We start from the raw sequence: 20367 nt of genomic DNA, 5'->3' as shown, positions 1-20367 counted from the left end.
AACTATTTCTGACTATTTATATTCAACTTATGATTGTCTGTTTGTTTATTCATTCATTCATTCATGCTCTGTGATGGACTGCCCCCCCCTGCCTGTCAGCTGGGACAGCCCACAGAGCCCCACGACTCAGATTAGATGAGTATCGACAGTGGATGGATGACGGACGGACGCTTTAAACCATGATCAATCACATCTGTATAACCGTCAGGTCACTTTTATTGCCGGTCTATTTTGTGCAACAAAACTCAGAAATAAAACAAATTCAAAGCAGCGCCAAAGCAATGATGCAGCGATAAAGGCTGACATGGGGGACATACAAAGAAAATGATGTTAGGAATATTTCTGCTGAGGGGGCAAACAACTAACAAAAGGCAGTTAGTGGTGATTAGCACAATAAATCCAGGTTTAAAATAAGAACAGGAAGTAAACATAAGGGGTCAGGCTTTACAGAATGACACAAGAAGCAAAAGGTCCTATGATATTAAGTAAACCAGAACATTAAATAAAAATAACAGACCATCACAAGCACATTTTCATCCCACCCCCTTATTTTAATCAAACAGCCAATATGCAGCAAATGAGTATATCTTAACACTGAAATACAGCAAAAAATATGCACAAAAAAAATTTCTAAGTTTGAGAATATTTTCCTTTGACTGTTCTTGTTAGATACAAAACAATATATACTGCATTTAAAGTTTGTATATAAAGAATATAACCAATAAAGAAGTGTTAAACATGTTACATGCATGTTTTTTGTAATGGTGTATAAGTCCTTTAGATGGAATGAACCTCCAACTCGTTTCATAACAAGATCAAAGTCTGTCATATCCTTGTCTGGGGCGATCTCTGATGAACAGGAAGCTCAGCACAATGATAAAGAAGAGACCCACCACTATGGCCCCGATGATGATGGGAATGACTCTCTTGTTAAAATCAGCCCAACATTCCACCTCTGCAACAAAAGCCAAGAGGGCAGAAAAATGAGTAAACACACAGTATATTTTCTCCCTTTTCAGTCCTCTCAATCATATCATGTCTCGACAAATGCTAAGCTCAGCCACCTTTTCCATACTGTCCTTTGGGAACGCTGAAGGCTTGAATCTGTAGAGGAACCAGCTTGATCCTGAGCTCAGACGAAGCCAAAAGCAAATACTCTGATTTGCATTTGAAACTTTGACCATTAGCCGTCTTGAAAAGACTCTCATGGTCCAACAAACCCGAATAAGTCTTATCTGTGAGGAGGAGGGACAGAAATAGCTACAGCGTTTTCAGTGTTCTTTTTCCAGGTAAAATGTTATGTGTCTTTCTGAAATATGCCCATTAGCTCTTACTGAAACATCCTTTGCAGACAGGCTGTGGAGACAAGTGAGCAGTCAGTTTGGTGACGTAGAAATTTTTTCTCTCCTGGAGACAAAAATGCAAAAGTTGAAGCTGATTCAGAAGTGAAGACACGCAGTATCACATCCAAAGTGAACAAACTGATCCAGATGTTAATCCGAAACAAAACATCACCTTTGCTATTGTTACAGTAGCTGAATTCTTTAGCTTGATTAGTCAGATAACAAGCGGATTCAACATGTCCTATTCAGCCTTTGAACGGGTGTGGTTTATGTCTTCAATTTTCCTTTCACATCTTAAACAAACTGAAATAACCTGAACAATTTTTCTACTTTTAGAAAACATAAACACACAAATTGTTTGTATATGTTCAGTGGGATGAGACAGATTACACCCTTGAGAGGTTGGAAGTTTACTACAGGATAACACATCACTCCCGTGGACAAATTACCTTCTTGAAGGTGAACTGCAGACTGCCAACATTGTCGGGCAGCGTGAGGGACAGAACAGCTGCCTCTTTGCTACAGTAACCACTGATCCCAACTCTTGACGGGTCCAAGTTGAAATACCAGGTCTTCTAAATGTGCGAGGAGAGATGTATTAATTTAGTCGATTAGTGCGCTAAATCTACACGAAACTGCTTCATTCTGTGTTCTAACGGGGTATTTTCTTTCCAGGTTTATGCTATGGGAACAGCAGTTGTAGATGTTTACAGTTTAACTGTGAAACCAAACTTTTGACACCACGGAAAAAGATGCTGATGCAGACATACTATGTGTATAAAAAAAAAAAACACTGACATACTAGAAAATTATTCTGATGCTAAAACACACAATCAACAACGCTGACAGATGCAAACACACACAGATGGCTGAGCCAGTCACAGCTTCTGACCTTCTTTTCGATGACTATGTACTCTGCTCCCATGGTGGCTTTGATGCACGGTGTCCCAAAAAGGCTGTTCAGCATGTAGGTCCCTGCAAAACAAAGAAAACTCACACAGGCGTCTAAATGTGAAGTATTTAAGGTTTTATGGAACTTACAAATCAGTGTGTCATGTGTGAATTTGTATAATTTTTTTTTCCCCAAATCAGAAACTAACGAATACCGAAGGACAGACCATTAATACACTCTGGACATGTCAAGCAGCAATATGTGGTTATCATGGCTAAGTATCTGTGGGATTAATCACATCAAAGCCATTCAGGAAATTAAGATTTTCTTTTTAACTTTACAGTTTTGTTTTTGTGTTTGCTTATATAATTTTCACAACACCAAGATGCTTCATACTGTGTGTTAAACTGTGTGTGATTCTCTGTAGGTGGAAGTTAATGACATATATCAGTGGTTAAATTTATTTTGGAGTTTGAATTTATTTGGGAGATGCTTTTGTCCTAAGGTGAGATACACATTTTAGGGAAAATGTGTGCTTCTCACAGCAAGTTTAGAGTTATAATAATGTAAATATATTGTACACATTGCCAGAAGATTAACTGGTGTTGCAATGTGAGCCTTAGTTGATGTTGTTCTTTAAGTTAGTATTGAAAGGTCTTTTTTCCGTGCAACAAAATGACAAGCAGTGACTGAGGGGGGGTTAGGGGGGGCTGGGGCCATGGGGTCGGTTTGATGATGCAGCCAAAGCCTCAACACAATCTTGAATTGGAAATAGTTCTGCCTTTCCTTGATTCCTGATACCTGCCTGCCCCTTGTCGGATTTGTTTGCCTCACTCAGATCGTTTGGTTGTGACCCAGACTGTTTTTTGGACTGAATAAACGGACTTTCCCTTGCTAATCGCCTGCAACAATAACCGTGACAGTGATAGTAGCAACGCCATGTAATAAAAAGTTTTCCACTCATGACCAGACCACCCGTTTGCTTAAACCACAGTGAGCAAGAGTGCAACTGTGGGACCACTGAAGAACACTTAACCAATATGTGAGAAAGGAAACCAGAGAAGCTGTGTGACACTTATGTCACTGAACAGATAGCAGCGCAGCACTGTTATAAATAAATATTACTAATTGCTGAGGCTTTTAAAAATATCTAAAAGCCCACATTATATAAAAACATAAGTTGATTTTTTATTATATTCAATGTTTGGTGACTACATTTAAAAATGACTAATCTGTTACAGGAAAAGCTGCATCCCCTTGTAGCTCTTTTAGAGATCTTTAATGACATAATCAAGTTCAGGTTTACGTAATAAATATCTTCTGACCACAATGGTTAATGTCCAAGTTATAAATAAACTTCATGTAAATGCACTCCTATTGTAGTTCAGCCTCGATGGAGATTGACCTCAAATCTCACAGCTCCTAATATGAAACATGAGTCAAACCTTCTTCAGCTTCATTAACAGATTTCATCCCTGTGAAGCTCACTGATGAGTTTTCAGACTGTGAAAACCAAAATGCTAAAAATTTACACCCCTATTTCAACATGCTTTGGATTCATTCGTGCAGTATATGACCAACATAACTGCTGCTTTTGTTGCTCTGTTTGCAGTAAATGTGGTCTTGTGTTTGTGCGTACCTTGCGTAGGAATGGCCTCCGAGGGTTGCAGGACGGGCCGGTAGATCTGAGCCTCGGAGGGCTGCTCAGAGTCCGACGCAGGCTGGACGGAGCTGTCATTTCCCTGGAGGTGGACACCTGGTGGAGGGCGAGACCTGTCAGTCTTACAATATATTCATCAATAAGTTTTTAATGTTACGTTCATAACAAATTCGAACGCAACAAAAGGGAAGATTTGGTGCTGCAACACAAGACTTGAAAAGGGATCTGTTGGCTCATTGCAAGTATAACTACAGTTGAGATATCAGAGCAGGTTCTCTGTATAACCTCTGCTGTAATTTCCCAAAGCATACTAGAGACTGCATTTAAGTTCTTTACCGAAAGACCCAGATTTTTCTTTTACATGACTGTTGTTTAGTTAGCAAGTCTTCAGCAAGAGTCCTGGCAAAGACTGGCAGCAATACATTCGGAAGATTACAAAAACAATGTGATCACAACAATTTCCACAAACTAAACATACCTTTGAAAACACAAAGGCTGCTCAAGAAGAGCCCACTTACGGATGTTCATTTCTAATTTGCGATATATGCAATTATTCTTTGTCTATAGTGCAAAGTAAGAAAATCAAGGATACAATGATGAGTGTGCGACTTTTTAGAGTACAGTGCAGACTCTTATAGTCAGGGCCAGAAGGTTAGCATGTGAGCCTTAGTTGATGTTGTTCTTTAAGTTAGTATTGGAAGGTCTTTTTTCCGTGCAACAAAATGACAACCAGTGACTGAAGGGGGGTTAGGGGGGGCTGGGGCCATGGGGTCGGTTTGATGATGCAGCCAAAGCCTCGACACAATCTTGAATTGGAAATATTTTTTGCAAAATTTGCAGAAAGAGAAATAACATAAGACACGTTTATGCTTAGGCTGTGATAGTAGCAACGCTATGTGATAAAAGTTTTCCACTCATGATCAGACCACCCGTTTGCTTAAACCACAGTGAGCAAGAGTGCAACTGTGGGACCACTGAAGAACACTTAACCAATATGTGAGAAAGGGAACCAGAGAAGCTGTGTGACACTTGTGCCACTGAACAGATAGCAGCGCAGCACTGTTATAAATAAATATGACTAATTGCTGAGGCTTTTAAAAAGATCTATGAGCCCACATTATATAAAAAATAAGTTGATTCTTTATTATATTGAATGTTTGGTGACGACATTTAAAAATGACTAATCTGTTACAGGAAAAGCTGCATCCCCTTGTAGCTCTTATAGAGAAATAAACGCCGGGTAATGAGGGTGTCAAACCAACTCCGCAGAAGTCTGCCTTTACATTGCAATGCTTGAAATAAAGCGGAAAGACAAACAGTGACCTGTTTCCATAGTTTAAAGTCAGTAATCTGAGATGGGAGGTGTAGAATTTGATGAGCATCAAACTTACCTGGAATAAAAGCAGCCAGGAAGAAAAGAGACCATCCACTTGTTTGACCATTTAGCACCATAGTAGGAGATGAATGTAGTTGGGGGCTGCTAACAGAAAGGAAGTGCAGTAAGAGAGACGGCAGCTGTGGTGTGACTTGTAAATGCGAGAATACCTTAACACCTACCAGGCAGAGGAAGTGAGGGAGGCAAAAAGTGGTTGAAAGTCCAATGATCTTCTCACCTGCTGAGTCATGTGTGCACAACGGCATGGCTGTAAAACTTAGTCAAACACAATAGATTTGAATGTAAAATTTGATGCAGAATTTATTCTCATTTGAAATATAGGAAAGAGACACACTGGTTCCTCTCAGATCAGCTAAAATGGTTGCTGAGAGCACCAAGTGTTTGAGTTTCTGAACCAAAGAAGAGGATGCTGCCGTGTTTTGCTTCTTTTGGAGGGTTTGCTCTCATACTTTATTTCTTCTTACCTCATGGAACTTGTTCCTGTGTGTGAGTTGCTGTACTGTCTGGGCTTGATGACGGTTTTGATTTATTTGGGTTTTACTTAAGTATTTCTATTCAAATGTGGACACTCCTCTGCATTTAGAGGGAAACGTTACACTTATTTGACACTTCACTTTTAATAAAACAAGCTTTAACTTTAAAGATAAAACCAGCTATTTCCAACCTTTTTGGTTGTGGCAATCTCACTTCAGCTGTCTGTACATTGTCTATGACTCCAATAAAGGACATTTTTCTCTAAATGTGGTTTCTTTTCGTAATCTAATATCATTTCAAAACTCAACAACTGATGAAAAAAGATTGCAAAGAGTAATGGTGTGAGTTCTGTATCAAAACAAGATTTCCCATCAATTATCACTTAACCTCACGGGTATCATTGCATCTAAAGCATCCATAATATATCAATCAGAAGCAAATAGGCACAGTATTTTAACTACATGTTGGTCTCAAACTCAATTGCTGTGTTGGAACTTTTACTTGGGACTTAGATCAAAGCACACCAGTGTATCTACTAAACAAACAAAAAACAGCATGGGAACTGTAAATGGTTTTAACTTCTGCTGTCTCTACAGATCAATCCTCAAGTTACCCATAAACATTAAGTTTGTTCAGGAGGATGGTGCTCTTGGACTGTGAAGTTCACACCGAAGATGCCCATGAAGACAGAGGGGAAAAAGATAAAACACAAATCAGAGAAGCACTTCAAACCCAAGAAAACATTCATTAGTAACCTAATTAGACATTTGGAAATGAGACACGTGTCGATCAAAGCACCTAACTTAGGACAAAAATCCCAATTTAAAAATCTCAAAGTAAAATTTATTTGTTTTGCTTGTTTACATCCAATAGCATCAGGAGAGCGGTGAACCCCATCTGCAGAAAAAAGGAAAGTCTCACCCATTAAGTTTTACCTTCACAGGTTTACCCAATTAAAAGTGAAGCTCGTGTGCTACACATGCAATTCCACTGAAAGGCCAGTGGGGGGCATAAAACAGGGGCATATTTTTTTTTTATCATCACATGACTATAACAAACACCCACAGAGTGGAATATTTCTCAAATCACTTTTTATAAATGACAGAATGCCAGAGTTGCTGCTTTGTCTGTGCAGATGGAAGCAACACTGGTGACACTTTGGACAGATGTTACAATAAGAACTAAAATCTGAGAATCATTTCATTAACCTTTGTTGAACTTTTAACAGGGTTTATTGTCTCTTGCATGTTGTGACCCTTAATATTTCCCTTGTAAACACATTTACGTAATAACAGTGTTGTTGTTGGTTTTTAAGTCTCACAAAATGTAAGTGCATTGCCATATTTTGTATTTATCTTTACCTGAGTGGGGCACACGTATGTGAGCAGATGAGCAAATGAAGAGTGCAGAGATGTCAATGTTATTGTGTCACATCTGACCACATTTAACCTTGTTTGAGAGATGAGCTGTGGGGAAATCAAAGAGGCTGAGGTTAAAGATCGACAGGGCAAAGTACCACTTAAAACACACACATGGAAAAAAACAACAACCAAACACAAAGATGCACAGAGACGTGTGCTGCTGCAATTATTGCTAATGAATTCTCTGTTTGTGTTTTGATGTGTGAGTTGATGTGTGTCCGTGGGGAACATAATGAAGAACTTATTCCATTTTCTGTCATGTTTTCTTTGTCCCTGATACTGATATTGACTGTGCAGGTAGGAGGGCAAACAAAAGAGCAAACATTTACTCTCCTTTTACCGACTGAGCATGCTGAGCATTATTGTGTGTGTGTGTCCTTTGCGCCCTCCTGTCCTCTGTGTGTGTGTGTGTGTGTGTGTGTCACCCAGTGTGTCATCATCTTTCTCAGGATTCCTTTCCACAGTTTCAGGAGAACTTCACTCATCCATTGCATAGTGTAACACCGTCAAGTTTTCCCTCTCTGAGCCCAGCAGGATTGAATCGCTTGCCTCCACCTTCACAAACTGTAAGTAGCGGCTCTGTACTTATCGTAAAAAGCAGTTTGCAGAGCTTGCTCAAGTCAGAAAGTAATTTAGAGATGACATACTCTTCATTTGGGTTCTTCCGTTGGAGTGTCATTTGTGTTTTCTATGATTTGAAGCAAGTCAGAGCGAAGCCTCCTTTAGGACCAGACCATGAGGAGTGGCGTGAAGCTGTGTGTGCTGGGCCTGCTGTGCCTCCACACCTTTGCATTCGGGCAGGTAAGGAAAGAGGATCAGACACCATGATGTACAACTCGATTTCTGGCTTTCAAACCAAGATTACGCACTTAGTACAAATGAGCGATTTGGCTGCTAAGGGTTGGAGAACTGGTAAATGTAATAATTACATAATAATAACAACAACAGTCAAAGATCCAAGAAATCCAGCAATCCAGAACTAAACATGTGGTTAACATCAGAGCAGGGCTGTAAATTCCTCTGGAGATGGGGAGGACATGTGACCCTGAGTTTTCAAGTTTCTGCTTGATTTTCTAATGAATGTCTTTCGAATTTTATCTCACCTTTCAGATATGAGACTTGATAATAACGTAAAAGCAAACAGTCAGCACTCAGTATCATCACAGACCCAGAGCTTTATGCTCTCTGAGTTGCACCACTCATCTGACTTACACAGGCTGCCCTGTCCTGTGAAAGTTACATATGGTGTAAATGATCTTAAACTGAAATGATCAGCCAACATTAATATTGTACATAAGCATAATTAAAGTTTAAGTAGAAGAGTATTTTTTTTTATGATTTTGTTTCTCTAGAAAGGCATATGTAGAAGTATCTAGAAGTTCACTATTTTACCAATAAAGAGTTTAAGAAAATCCATTATTTTCCTGCCTTGTTAATCATGTTAGCCCATTGGTTTATCCAGCTAACCCTTTAGGGAATCCTAATCGCTTGGCTGGTTGTTCGCTGTCAGAAATTGTTCTGTCTTCTCCTTGTTCAGGAGGCAGAGGGGGGCCAGTCCGGTGTCCTGATCTTTTGTGATGACCCCACGGTGGAGAATGCTGTCACCAGCGCCATACGCAAGTTCAATGAAAGGTTGAGCTTTGGTAACAAGATGGCTCTGTTTCAGATACTGTCAGCCAGGAAGGTACAGTGGTTATAAAAACAACGGGACTCTCTTCGTACCTGACCACTATCCACTTTATTTGGTTCTTTATGAGGTTGCTCAAGTAAATTCAGGTTTGTTTGTGCAGAGCTCTCTTCAGGTCCTATCAGTCATGTTGAGGTCTGGACTTTGACTGGACCATTGCAACACCTTGATTCTTTTCTTTTCCAGCCTTCCTGTTGTAGATTTGTAGTAGTGTGTGGGAGCATTGTCCTATTCCACGGCTCAGTTTCAGCCAAGCTTTAGACTCAATGACTCCAAGGTGCCCAGGTCCTGTGGCTGCAGAACAAGCCCAAATCATCAGCCCTCCACCACCGTGCTTGACTGTTGGTATGAGATGTTTGTGCTGATTGTTTGGTTTTTTTCCAAACATGCTGCTGAGCATTATGACCAAACATCTCCACTTTGATCTTATCTGTCCAAAGGACATTGTTCCAGAAGTCTTGTGCTTTGTTCTGATATAACTTTACAAACCTAAGCTGTGCTGCCATGTTCTTTTTAGAGAGAAGAGGCTTTCTTCTGCAACTGTTCCACATAAGCTATAAATGTTCAGTCTTTTTTTTTTTAAACATTTAACATGCTAACTGAGGCCTGTAGAGTCTGAAATGTAGTTTAGGGGTTTTTTGCAGTTTCTCTGAACATTGCACAGTTTGACCTTTTGGGGTGAACTTGCTGGGACGTCCTGTCCTGAGATGTCCCAGCAAGCTGTCTTGGATGTTTTCCACTAGTGAATAATCTTTCTCAGTGTAGAATGTTTAATAGTAATGTACACATAGTTTGTAAATGGCCTTATTCCCCTTCCCAGATCGATGGACAGCAATAATTGTTCCTCTAAGATCGTTGCGGATGCCTTTCCTCCTTGGCATTGTGTTGAAAAACACCTGAAAAAGATTGAGTTTAGTTTTTGTTAAATAAATAATGACAAGGTGTAATTAGTCATGTTTTTTTGTTCATTTGAGGTTAAAGTAACCATATTTCAAGAAGTCTGAAGGGCCAGATGATTTTATTCTTCTGTCCTGATGAGTCAAACCTCAAACTATTAGATGATGTCCTTTCTTTTAAAAACAGTCAGAAACGTTTACGTGTAAAATTGTACAAATTGATTATTCATAATAGCATTCTAAAGTCATTCATTTAGACGTAATTTACCAAGTTTGTTGAGTTAAAAACTGAATTGATAAAATAGCCACTGTTACTCCTTTTAAATCCTACATGTTTCCGTTTAGCAAATGAACAAAAACCCTGGGGGACTGTGACTAAAATATTCCTGGAAAACCTTTTCTGATCCATTGATCTTTGGCACATGAATGATGTGCATGTTGTTCTGTGTTTGTGTGTGTGTGTGTGTGTGTGTGTGTGTGTGTGTGTGTGTGTGTGTGTGTGTGTGTGTGTGTGTGTGCGTGTGCGTGCGTGTAGTCAGAAAACGGTTCAGACTCTGTGTATTCGCTGGAGTTCACCAGCAGGAGGAGTGATTGTCCAGCAGGGAGCAGCAAACCCTGGACAGACTGTGACTATTTGCCATTTGGACAAAGGGTAACAACACTAAGATATTTATTTTCTCCACGTACATCAGTGTTTTCCATTCAATTATGTGAAAACGTATCAAGAATAAACTATCTTTAACCCTTCAGTATAAACCTGTTTAAACCTACTTAAACATTTGAAATATAACTGTCTTGTTGTTCCCCCAGAAGCCAATTTCATGCAACGCTACAGTCCACATAACAGAGACAGAAACTGACACTAAACAGGTGGACTGCCTGCTTGGTGAGTGAATGAATAAACAGGATGATCAGATTTGGGGTGAATGACCTGGTTTTTAACACTAATGGCACATGTAAAAGCAGCAAAATTATCGCTTACATTAAATAAATCATGCAATATATATACACACACACACACATATATATATATATATATATATATATATATATATATACATATATATATAAATAAGACATATATAAGAGTAAGACTTTGCAAATAATGTCTGAGATCAGCAGTGAAATTAATCACATCCTCAGTTTATTCATGTAAGAATGGTTGAATTACAGCAGGAGTCTCTTGTGCTTCACTATGACCTCGTTTATCAAAGGAGAACCTTTTGTTTTTAGTAACACAACAGTGAGTCAGTAAGGAAAATGTGCAGTTGTGGGTGCAGGGAAACAAAGATTTATGTAATATCAACACTATCTGCACGTCAGAAAAAAGCACAAATGAGGTTATCATTCCTCAGAGGGCAGTCGCACCACGTAGACTTTAATCTGTTTGTCTAATCAGCCTCAGTGTAGGTTTACAGTAAACAGATTCAGTGTGGCACAACTTTTGAGGCCCAATTTAAAAGATTCCTTTGGAGATAAAAGGATTGTTTGACCGCTTCAGTGGCATCCATACTTAAAAAAAAATAAAAGTGATGTTGTTTTATCGTCTTGGGTGTGAAGATCAGCACTTTTCTAGCTACAGTAATGAATCTGTTATTTCCTTAGTTTTCCCCCATGCCATGAGGCACAGCAATACAATTAGACAATAAACATCCACACTGATTAGCATTATTTTCTTTCAATCATAAATTAAATCACTTTAAATTGACAAGTTTGAAGTGAAGTTGGAGGTCATTGGCTACAAGTTTTAAAAGCTTTGCCACGGTTTCCATTGTGTGTTCACAGAGAGAGACCCAAAACACCGAAAGGTAGAGAAGACCGTGACAACAATTTTACTACTAGGCGCCTCCCAGAGGCTTTTTAAATCATTATTCCATCATGTTTCTCGCAGCAACCTAAACAAACTTTTGTGAGAAAATACAACCAATAGAAATAAAACGGCTTGTTTTTGCATACAAATAGCTGTGAGCTGAGTTAGTCCCTTGACTTATTGTAGAATTCAGTTATTGTTATATACTTTACATTTCATCCTTCAGCTCATCCCTTGCTCATCTACATTGAGATAGAAGCTGGGTTTGTAGTTTTCTCTGATTGGGAAGCTAGCCTATAGTGGCAGTCTGAGGGTTTCTGATTGTTTCCTCTTTATTCAGATGATTACATCGTTCCAGAGAGGGCTTCCTGTTTGGGCTGCCCTGAGGACATCGATGAGAACTCAGAGGACCTCAAGGTTCCTCTTCTTGCCTCCATCTCTAAGTATAACTCCATCTCCAACTCGACTCACCTCTTCAACCTGCACGAAGTCGACCATGCCACCAGACAGGTAAGGCAGGTGGTTATCATACCATGGGGGGATGATATGAAGGTCAAAAACGTATCTCTCTGCTCTGCGTCCTGTATATTGGCATCTCTGTAGGTGGTTGCAGGGTTCAGGTTCAAGATGAGGTTTGATATGAGGAAGACCACCTGCGCCAAGACCGAACACAAAGACCTCAACGTGCTCTGTGTTTCTGATGAGGAGAATGTGGTGAGTATGATTTCCAGGATACAGAACGAGACTGAATCCAGGTTTGATCAACTTGATGAAGCTCACGTTGTGTATTTTGTACATTGCAGGAATATGTTAACTGTAACTCTACAGTGGATGTAGCACCATGGAGATTTGAGCAGCCAGAGGCCCATATAGAGTGTGAACAAGGTGGACTGTTTGTAAGTGTCTTTTCACATAATCACCAAATATGAGTGAGTACTTTGCTCGTTTCTGAGTCTCGAGCTCTGATGCTGCTTAGGACGTCTCCTAAACTCTGTCTGTTATAAATTACATTAATTACATTACATTACATTATAAAATGTTTATTTTTGTGAGGTAAGGTATAATGAGAAGAGCTTACAGTAGCAGCTGGTCTTATCTGTGACATTTTGAGACAAACCTACTCTGCTGTGCTTAGTTATGGTTTCTTAGCAACGATTTGACCTACCTGTTGAATACCTGTTTAATGGAAAGGTTGTGGTGAAGGTGAAATCCACCTTAGAGCTCTAATAGAAGGCTTTTTTGACCATTTGGAGGCAGAGAAACTCAAAAGTGAGCGGTTAGACTGCACACGACAGAATTTCACCTTCTTAACATAAAAAACCCTGAGCTTTTTTTTTTCCATTTCTTTTTACACACACACACTGTAATTTGACTCCTGAATTTAACCCACCTATAAGTTGTAAGTAAATACTCTAGAATAAGTGTGCAACCGCAGGCGATTTAAGCCTTAAGTAGTGTAAGCAGGACAGTGCTGGTCATATTGCAGGAACTGAACCAGTAACCTCTCATTGTCGAGCCACTACTCTACATCTGAGCTATGGCTGCAAGCAATAAGTCCCCCGTTTAAGAACCGAACACACTGTGATGGGAAAAACACTCAGTTAAATAGTTTCTGGCTCTAAAAATTCAACAATCATGCTTATTTTTAAACTCTATATAAAATATTTAGGTCTTACTGTGAGGTGACTTTGATAGCCCGTTATCATATTCCTCATATTGGCTTTAAAGCCTCTGCATCTACCAAAAATGCTGTCCAAGAATTAAAAAAACTGCTGATTTTATTTCTTCCTCTGATACACACACTACTAATGAACAACCAGTTTAAAGTATTTTTTAATCAAAAATAATATGATAAAGTAGAAAAGAAAAAGCCACATGTAACAGAAGATCTACAAGTCTTGCTTGCAGTCTTGGAAATCTACACCGTAAAAGCGAGGCAATTAAGAAGCATGCAGTTCTGATCAGTGAAGTCAGGTTATCTAATCATCTACCCATTCATCTACGTGTTGTTTGGCTTTTCTTTAGCCTTTCTCGAGGCGTCGTCCTGCTGGCTGGTCTCCACTCAGAAACTTTATGCTTCGAATTCCGTCTACTGACTCAACTCCCACATCATCTCCACCCTCACAATCCCCCTCCACGGCTTCAGTCAAAGAAGAGTCATCTGAGGAGGATACCACAGCCTCCAAACCCATCGGCTTGCCTGATGCGGATTCTGTGAACGACAACCCCTTCCACTGTCCTTCCAAGTCCTGGAAACCTTTCCAGCCGGTTGAACGCGCAGCTCCCACCAAGGCTACCACAGAGGTGATTTCCCCACAGCCTTCTGTAGAGGGAGCCTTCAGTGATAAAGACCTGATGTCTTAAATATTGCCTCAAAGGGGGGCTACATTTATACAAAAAAAAATCTCATTTATCTCTCAAAACAGATTTTTATTTTGACGTTTGTCTCGTTGACTTTTTCAGCCCAGCCTCACCGGAAAACATGTAATTGGTACATTTGTCCACATCCCTAAAACTTAGACGTCTTGTTATCCATGGTTAGAAATGATGACATATTTAGAAAGAGGAACTATTCTGGACAACACTGTCAGTACAACGTTTGAGCCTTTAATGTGAACCTGCAAAGTTTTGCGTTGTGGACCAAATGTAGCCGTTACACGTTGTGGCGTGAGATTGGGTTGGAATTTTTTTAATGAATTTTCTTCAGGGATGTTATCCAGATGAAGTTGTGAAAAAAAAGAAAAACACTTGCTAGAACATTAATCAATGTGAGTTAAAAAAAAATACAAAAAAAACCAAACTGTATATTCAAAAGCAACCTACCTTTTGGCCCTGGATTAGAAGCTCTTCTCCTAATTGCTTGTTTTGTATTAAAAAGCCATTTAGTTTCAATCAAACCAGTAAGTGATTAAGTTCTCCTGAAAATGGGAATAAGGACATTTAACAATTTGATTCCCAGAGGAAAAAAAACACCTCATGTTAGAAATAAACTTGTGTTCTAGTTCTATGTGTGAATTGAGATGCTTTTCCTTTTTTGAAATATTTACCATGTGTACCTGCTTCCACTGAAAAAATACTGAAGTTCATGCTGTTTTTGTTTCCCAGGACAAAGTATTCATAATCCATTTTCACAAAATCGTAGCAATCGCCTGAATGATTAACAGTTGGATTGAAAGATTAATGCAGTAATCTTATCACTGGGGAGATAAACAGTCCATTGACATTTAATAAGTTAGATACGTCATCACGTTTGGAGAAAGCCGATTAGACGCAGAAAAAAATGCTCTCAGATACACATCACAGCTGTTAATAAAGATTTTGAAAAGAGGCCTCGAGTGCAGAGGAGACAAACAGGGGGAAAGTGAATGCTGGAACAAATTTATTTGTACATCTTCATGGAACACTCAGATTACGAGTCAGTCAGGGTACAAACCTCAACTCTGACCAGTGAGCCGAAACGAAACACAAACGTTCATAAATAAAATTTAAAAAAATACAGGTTACTGCAAGTCAGAGTAAACTTGTCCTAGAAACTACACGGAGCAAACTTAAGGCATTATTTTAGAAACATTTGTATGGCTGCCTAAAAAAAAAAAAGAAAATAACTAAATGTAGCGAAAGGAATATTCAATCTTACCCAAACGCATGCAGGTAGGCTGTGACAAACAATACATTGGCCTGTTGTACATTTATTCTTAGTATACGGCAAGGTTCTGACAGCATGGTAAATTATGAAAACCTATCTGTGATGCAGTCTAGTTTAGCTCAACAGGAATCCACAGATCATTCTGTCCATATTTCTGAGAATTTGAGACCCATAAAGAACCTAAAATGCGATAGGAAATGAAATGTCCTGATTTGCTTTGATTTGATGCAGTGTTTTTAAAAAAAAATAATCAATAATTTATTGTGTTGACAGCTCATTCAAAGGCTCACTGAAAGCACATTAACTGTTTTCATGCAGTTTTAGACAAGAATTGTCTGATAGTCCCCAAAAACAGTACACTGAGCTTCACAAAGGTAGCATTTACTGCATGGATATTGCACTGGATTGTGTTCCATTTTCTGAGTGTTCAGGTCCAGTTTGTCAGGCTCTCACAGCTCCGGTTCAACGACTGCGTGACACATTTCCTTCCTTTCTATTCAGTTAACAGCGTGTCTTCAACAACTACGTCCCACTTAGGTAAAATAACAAATATGATCATGTATTATGTTCTCTTTATCCTGGAGATTACCGATCCATTGATTAAAGCTGGGTTTGTAAATGTACGCCTGTGTTATCACTGTGACTTTCAAAAGGGAGAACGCATCATGTGGGCCATCAAAGCCTTTATGTCGGGGAGACAAACTTCCACTCGAAGCAACAATGTCGGGAGAACTTTTAAGCAAATGTGCTTTGAAAAGATGTGAAAACTTTCACAAATGGCTCATAATGATATATTATTAAATGGCATTGATTTCTATGAGATGCTGTGTCACAACTGTCCCGTCACCGGATCCTAAAAGTTTGGACTCGAGCACAAGTCCTTCATTAGTTCACAAAGTAGTCTTTCTGAGTCTTCACTCTGAAATGTAGGACTGAAACATCAATAACATTCATCACCGGAATATCAGACACACAGCCTGTACACAATGCTTCAACAATAGGTACAACACACACACACACATTTTCATATCAGGCCCAGTCTCTAAACCAACAAAATACAGCTGTGGTTCCCATTCTTGAAATTTCAAGTAAAACATACAAAGTTTCTCGGTTTGAGCCTACGCAAAATACTTTTCCTCTTCTCTGGCACAAATCTGCCAGGGTGGGGGGTGGGGGAGGGGTTTACAAAACATGTGAGGACACCAGGGTCGTCATACACAGAAACATGACCAAACAAGTGTGGCTTTTCATTGGAACCTGCCAATGAAGCTCTGCAGCCTGCACAGCGAGACAATAAAAGCACATGGCCACGCAAACACACTCACGCCATGTGAGGAATATATGGAGAAAGGAAGTACAAGATAGCACAACAGATTTATCACACGTTAAGCCAACAATAGAAAAGAGATCAGACTGTAACTGTACATACATACTGCTTCAAAATGTACATCATACACACTGGTTTATGCTGCTTGAGAAACATGCATATTAGCCTAACTTTTCTTCTATTGGACAAAAAAAAAAAGGCAAAACTATGCATATCTCAACCACCCCCCCCCTCTTTTTTTTCTTTATTTTTTCCCCTCCTTTGAAAGTCTGGAACAAACGCACCTTACAGCAGGAATGCAGCTCCAAGCATGAACTTTCACAGGACTCAGTGACGCCCGATTTGACACAATGAGAAAAACAGTGAAAAAGCAAAAAGCTCTCAGCTCATGATGTGTTTAGAGGCTCTTTTAGAAAGAAAAATAAAAGAAAAACGAGTCAGAAACATGAATAGATGAGTGCATCCAAGGTCCATTTTAGCAATTAAATACATTCAAGCCAATAATGCTGCACAAATACGACTTTACACGTGCACATCAGAACAGACCACAACTTTGGCTTTTCAATACAATCAGCTGGACTGGCAAAGCACAGACTTCCTTTTCCACTGACGGATCTACTTTCCCGCTGCTCCAGGTATCGATATATAGCCAAAATGCCTTTCTACATACACCGTGACATCACGAAGCTACTCCCATGCACCATTTCATGTAAAATACTACTTTATCTCCTATGCAGAGTGCACCATATGAGAAGTTCTCAATTCAGCTAATAAGGATGTTTACGATCACCTATCGAGCTGCATTTAATATCAAAAACATCAGGCAGGCGTTTCTCAAGCCGCAACCCTGCATTAACTGTTAGTTAGCACTTATGCCAAATGCATATAAAAATACTCATCTTATATCAAAATTCCCTTTTTTCCTTCCTGAACAACAATAAATCATTTAGATGACTCAGGTCAAATGGTGATTAGTCATGATTGTGCTGCCCCCAGGCATGCTGAATGTAAAAATGCTTAAAAATCCAGCGAATGCAGATGTGTTCTATCAACTTATTTCACATTTTGTTTCCTGACTCAACACTGATGAAGGAGGTGGAGTGTAATCCCGCATAGTTTCAGTACGGCTCCATCTTTTGTAAGCCATGCTCCCTTTAGGGCTACCCCATCAAATTTAAAGGATCCGTTCAAATGACTTTCAACAACAAATCACTTTCGCATGGATCCCAAAATGCTGCAAAAACGCTAAGTTTTAGGCTTTTAAGTAAAAGTTGTGGAGCATTACTTTACCCAACCAGTGCCGATCGTTTTTTGTTTTTTTTGATGCTTTAGAAATAATCCAAAAAACATCTGATAAACAAATTAAAATGCACTTTGTCCATTAGTCAGATGGGAGACAAGCTGAAATCCTCAAACACAACAGTGTCAGAAATACTGTGGTCAAATCTACATTTTTCCTGGACATCGTCATGCTTTTTGGCTTAATAGTCCTATCATGGTCTGCTTCCAACAATTTGCTTAGGCCAGAGTTATTGGGGGTTAGTTTTCAGCGTTGTGGAGTGTTGTGCTGTGACGCCAAGGCATTTAATCAAGAGGAAGACATGACATTCCCCTGGGCCTCTGCTAGCCAACAAAAAGAGGCTTATTATAGGACCCATTATTCATTAAATGTGAGACTGGAACTTTCACTCTTCTTGTACTGCATCCCAAAACAAATGATTCTGCGTGGGGCTGCAAACAAGCCACAATGAGAAAAACTAGACTATTGATAAGGCCAAATTAGATGCTTAACTTAAAAGTGACAAAAGATAAAAACAAGGCATCAGCAGTCTAGATTAGTGTGAGCTTAGCTCCAATTGAGAAAAATGGAGTAAGCAGCGGTAGTCCGACTGCAAGTAACACAAATACATAAAACTCATATTTATATATACATATTTACACAAACAAGTTTCTGAAGTTAGTTTTTTTTCTTTGTTCAAAACTGAAATTAACCGAATACATAAATAAATTAAAAAAGTCATAACAAATCTGTATATCATTCCAATATTTTTAAGTGCTGTTTTCAATGGAGAGGCATCATCACCCTGAAATACATGTAAGAGTCTAACACTGCATTGCTAATGTTCCCAAAGCTGGAGTGCCGTTTCACTGAGGCCGTGGGAGACTGTGCAGCTGTGCACAACAGAGACTTCTCTGCAGTTTTTCAGGCTTAAATTCCCACACAAAGATGGGAAAACTGCGGCCAAATCCTCTGTGAAGGGCATCTTCGCAAGGATGGTGGAAGACATCATAGAAGCTCCCATAAACCAACGAACGTAACACGTGTATTACATAAAATAATTTAGACAGTTCCTTGTGCCCGCCGTCTTCTCAGCAGTGATGAAATCGAGTCAAAGTGCCGCCCTACTATGGCCAAAGGGTTGCAGGTTCTACTTCCTGTGAGGCTACATTAATACCTTGGCAGATGCAGCTTCTATAAGCTGTGTTGTCAAACTTGTGGTTTTCTTTTAAGAGCAGCAGAGAAAGGGTCAGAATTTTTGTTGGTTGTTAAAATTGTTCCTGTAGGTGAGAAAAAAAAAACGAACAAAAAAGACAGTAGATGCATAGTAGCCATGGATACAAGCATCCTCCAGGTGAGAGCCATCTTCACAGGGTCGGGAGGAAAATGTTCTCATGAAGACCACACGGGAAGGGAGACAAAAAAGAAAAAATCCCATGAAAATACGGAAAACCAGGAACCCTGTTTAACAAAAAAGGTGCTTCAAAGAAAAAAAAAAAAATCTTCCATCATATTTGAGCTGTTATTGTTAACTCTTCGAATGAATATGCCATTTCTCTGAGTGAAACAAATGCTCCACGCTGGAACTGGTAGGTTCTGTTTGTGTGCGAGGTATCAGTTTAGTGCATGCTGTCTAATCGTGTGGAATATCCAGTCCATCTTGGTGGTCCACCCTCCGTGGTGAGCGTCGTTCATCTGTTTCATAAAATAGTCCAACGCCTCCTGCACAACAAAGAAAGTAAAAACAGATGCGCAAAAGTTATCGGATTAAAAAGGACAGACCAGAGCAAGTCTACTCACCTGCTCGCTTTTCTCCAGCGCCAGCGTCTTTCTGATGTAAGCAATGTCGTCAAATGACTGCAGCTCAGGCATGCCGGAGCCCAGCATCATGGAGAACAGGTTGATGAAGAGGTTGGCGTGTTGTCGGATGGCGAGATAAGCTTTGTAGCACATCTCCTGGAACCTGGTGAGAGAAAGTTAATGTGATTAAAATAAGCTAAATGTTTTCACATATAACAACAGAAGAAAAAAAAAACTGCTGGTCCAACTAAATCCGACACCTTACAGACTTGGATAGAAAATGATTTGCTAAGTTCATCCTTGAATCCAGAAGGGCATCTGTAACCGATGAAAGAAAACTCTCAGCAGGCATTATAGACTCATTCGCAATCAGAAGTCAAAATGACCACCGACCACCAAAATCTGATCACTTCATTCTTGAGTAATTTTGCCAAATTTGAAGAAATTTAAAATTCAGGCATTCATAAGAAATCATTCAGACAGACTTTTAACTCTAAAATGAAGTAATGGCCAGAATGAAGTCACATTACAACAGCAATGGAAAAAAAAAAAAAAAAAAGGTAAGCCGAGTGGAAATGTGCCTGTTAAAGACAGCAGGATTTAACTGAGTTGCATCCAATAAAAATACTCTACGACTTAATAAGAATAATAAGAAGCGTTCCAGCTGCTTGCCGATACACTCGCAGATGTGCTTGGAAAGCGGAAGAAGCTGAAAAAAAGAAGGAAGAAAGAAACT

General features: G+C 39.4%; 4 protein-coding genes across 4 annotated transcripts in view; 1 reads left to right on the top strand and 3 right to left on the bottom strand.

The window, feature by feature from the left end:
* Positions 1–20367, bottom strand: part of dnajc19 (DnaJ (Hsp40) homolog, subfamily C, member 19) — a 472642-nt gene that overhangs the window by 405534 nt on the left and 46741 nt on the right. The window lies entirely within an intron of this gene.
* On the bottom strand, positions 219–5413 carry lamp3 (lysosomal associated membrane protein 3). The gene is made up of 7 exons (XM_075484455.1): positions 5287–5413; positions 3875–3991; positions 2236–2318; positions 1793–1918; positions 1335–1407; positions 1065–1235; positions 219–955 (listed from the first exon to the last, which is right to left on the bottom strand). Exons 1-7 carry the CDS (start codon positions 5345–5347, stop codon positions 816–818), a joined length of 771 nt encoding a protein of 256 aa, XP_075340570.1. The 5' UTR covers positions 5348–5413; the 3' UTR covers positions 219–815.
* Positions 7641–15964, top strand: kng1 (kininogen 1). Its single transcript, XM_075485928.1, has 9 exons — positions 7641–7752; positions 7888–7987; positions 8724–8870; positions 10305–10421; positions 10580–10655; positions 11920–12089; positions 12183–12293; positions 12383–12475; positions 13605–15964. The coding sequence occupies exons 2-9, from the start codon at positions 7922–7924 to the stop codon at positions 13941–13943; spliced, it is 1119 nt and encodes a 372-aa protein (XP_075342043.1). The 5' UTR covers positions 7641–7752; positions 7888–7921; the 3' UTR covers positions 13944–15964.
* Positions 14946–20367, bottom strand: part of pik3ca (phosphatidylinositol-4,5-bisphosphate 3-kinase, catalytic subunit alpha) — a 28761-nt gene continuing 23339 nt past the window's right edge. Inside the window, exons 25-26 of the mRNA XM_075485927.1 lie at positions 19632–19794; positions 14946–19553 (exon numbers count right to left, since the gene is read on the bottom strand). Coding sequence (XP_075342042.1) covers positions 19446–19553; positions 19632–19794 — 271 coding nt within the window. The 3' untranslated portion in view covers positions 14946–19445. The remainder of the gene's footprint in view (positions 19554–19631; positions 19795–20367) is intronic.

The sequence above is a fragment of the Odontesthes bonariensis genome, chromosome 15 (assembly GCF_027942865.1).
Source record: "Odontesthes bonariensis isolate fOdoBon6 chromosome 15, fOdoBon6.hap1, whole genome shotgun sequence".
Lineage (NCBI taxonomy): Eukaryota > Metazoa > Chordata > Actinopteri > Atheriniformes > Atherinopsidae > Odontesthes > Odontesthes bonariensis.
Note: the sequence above shows the minus strand (reverse complement) of the source record. Positions and strands in the feature narration are given on the sequence as shown.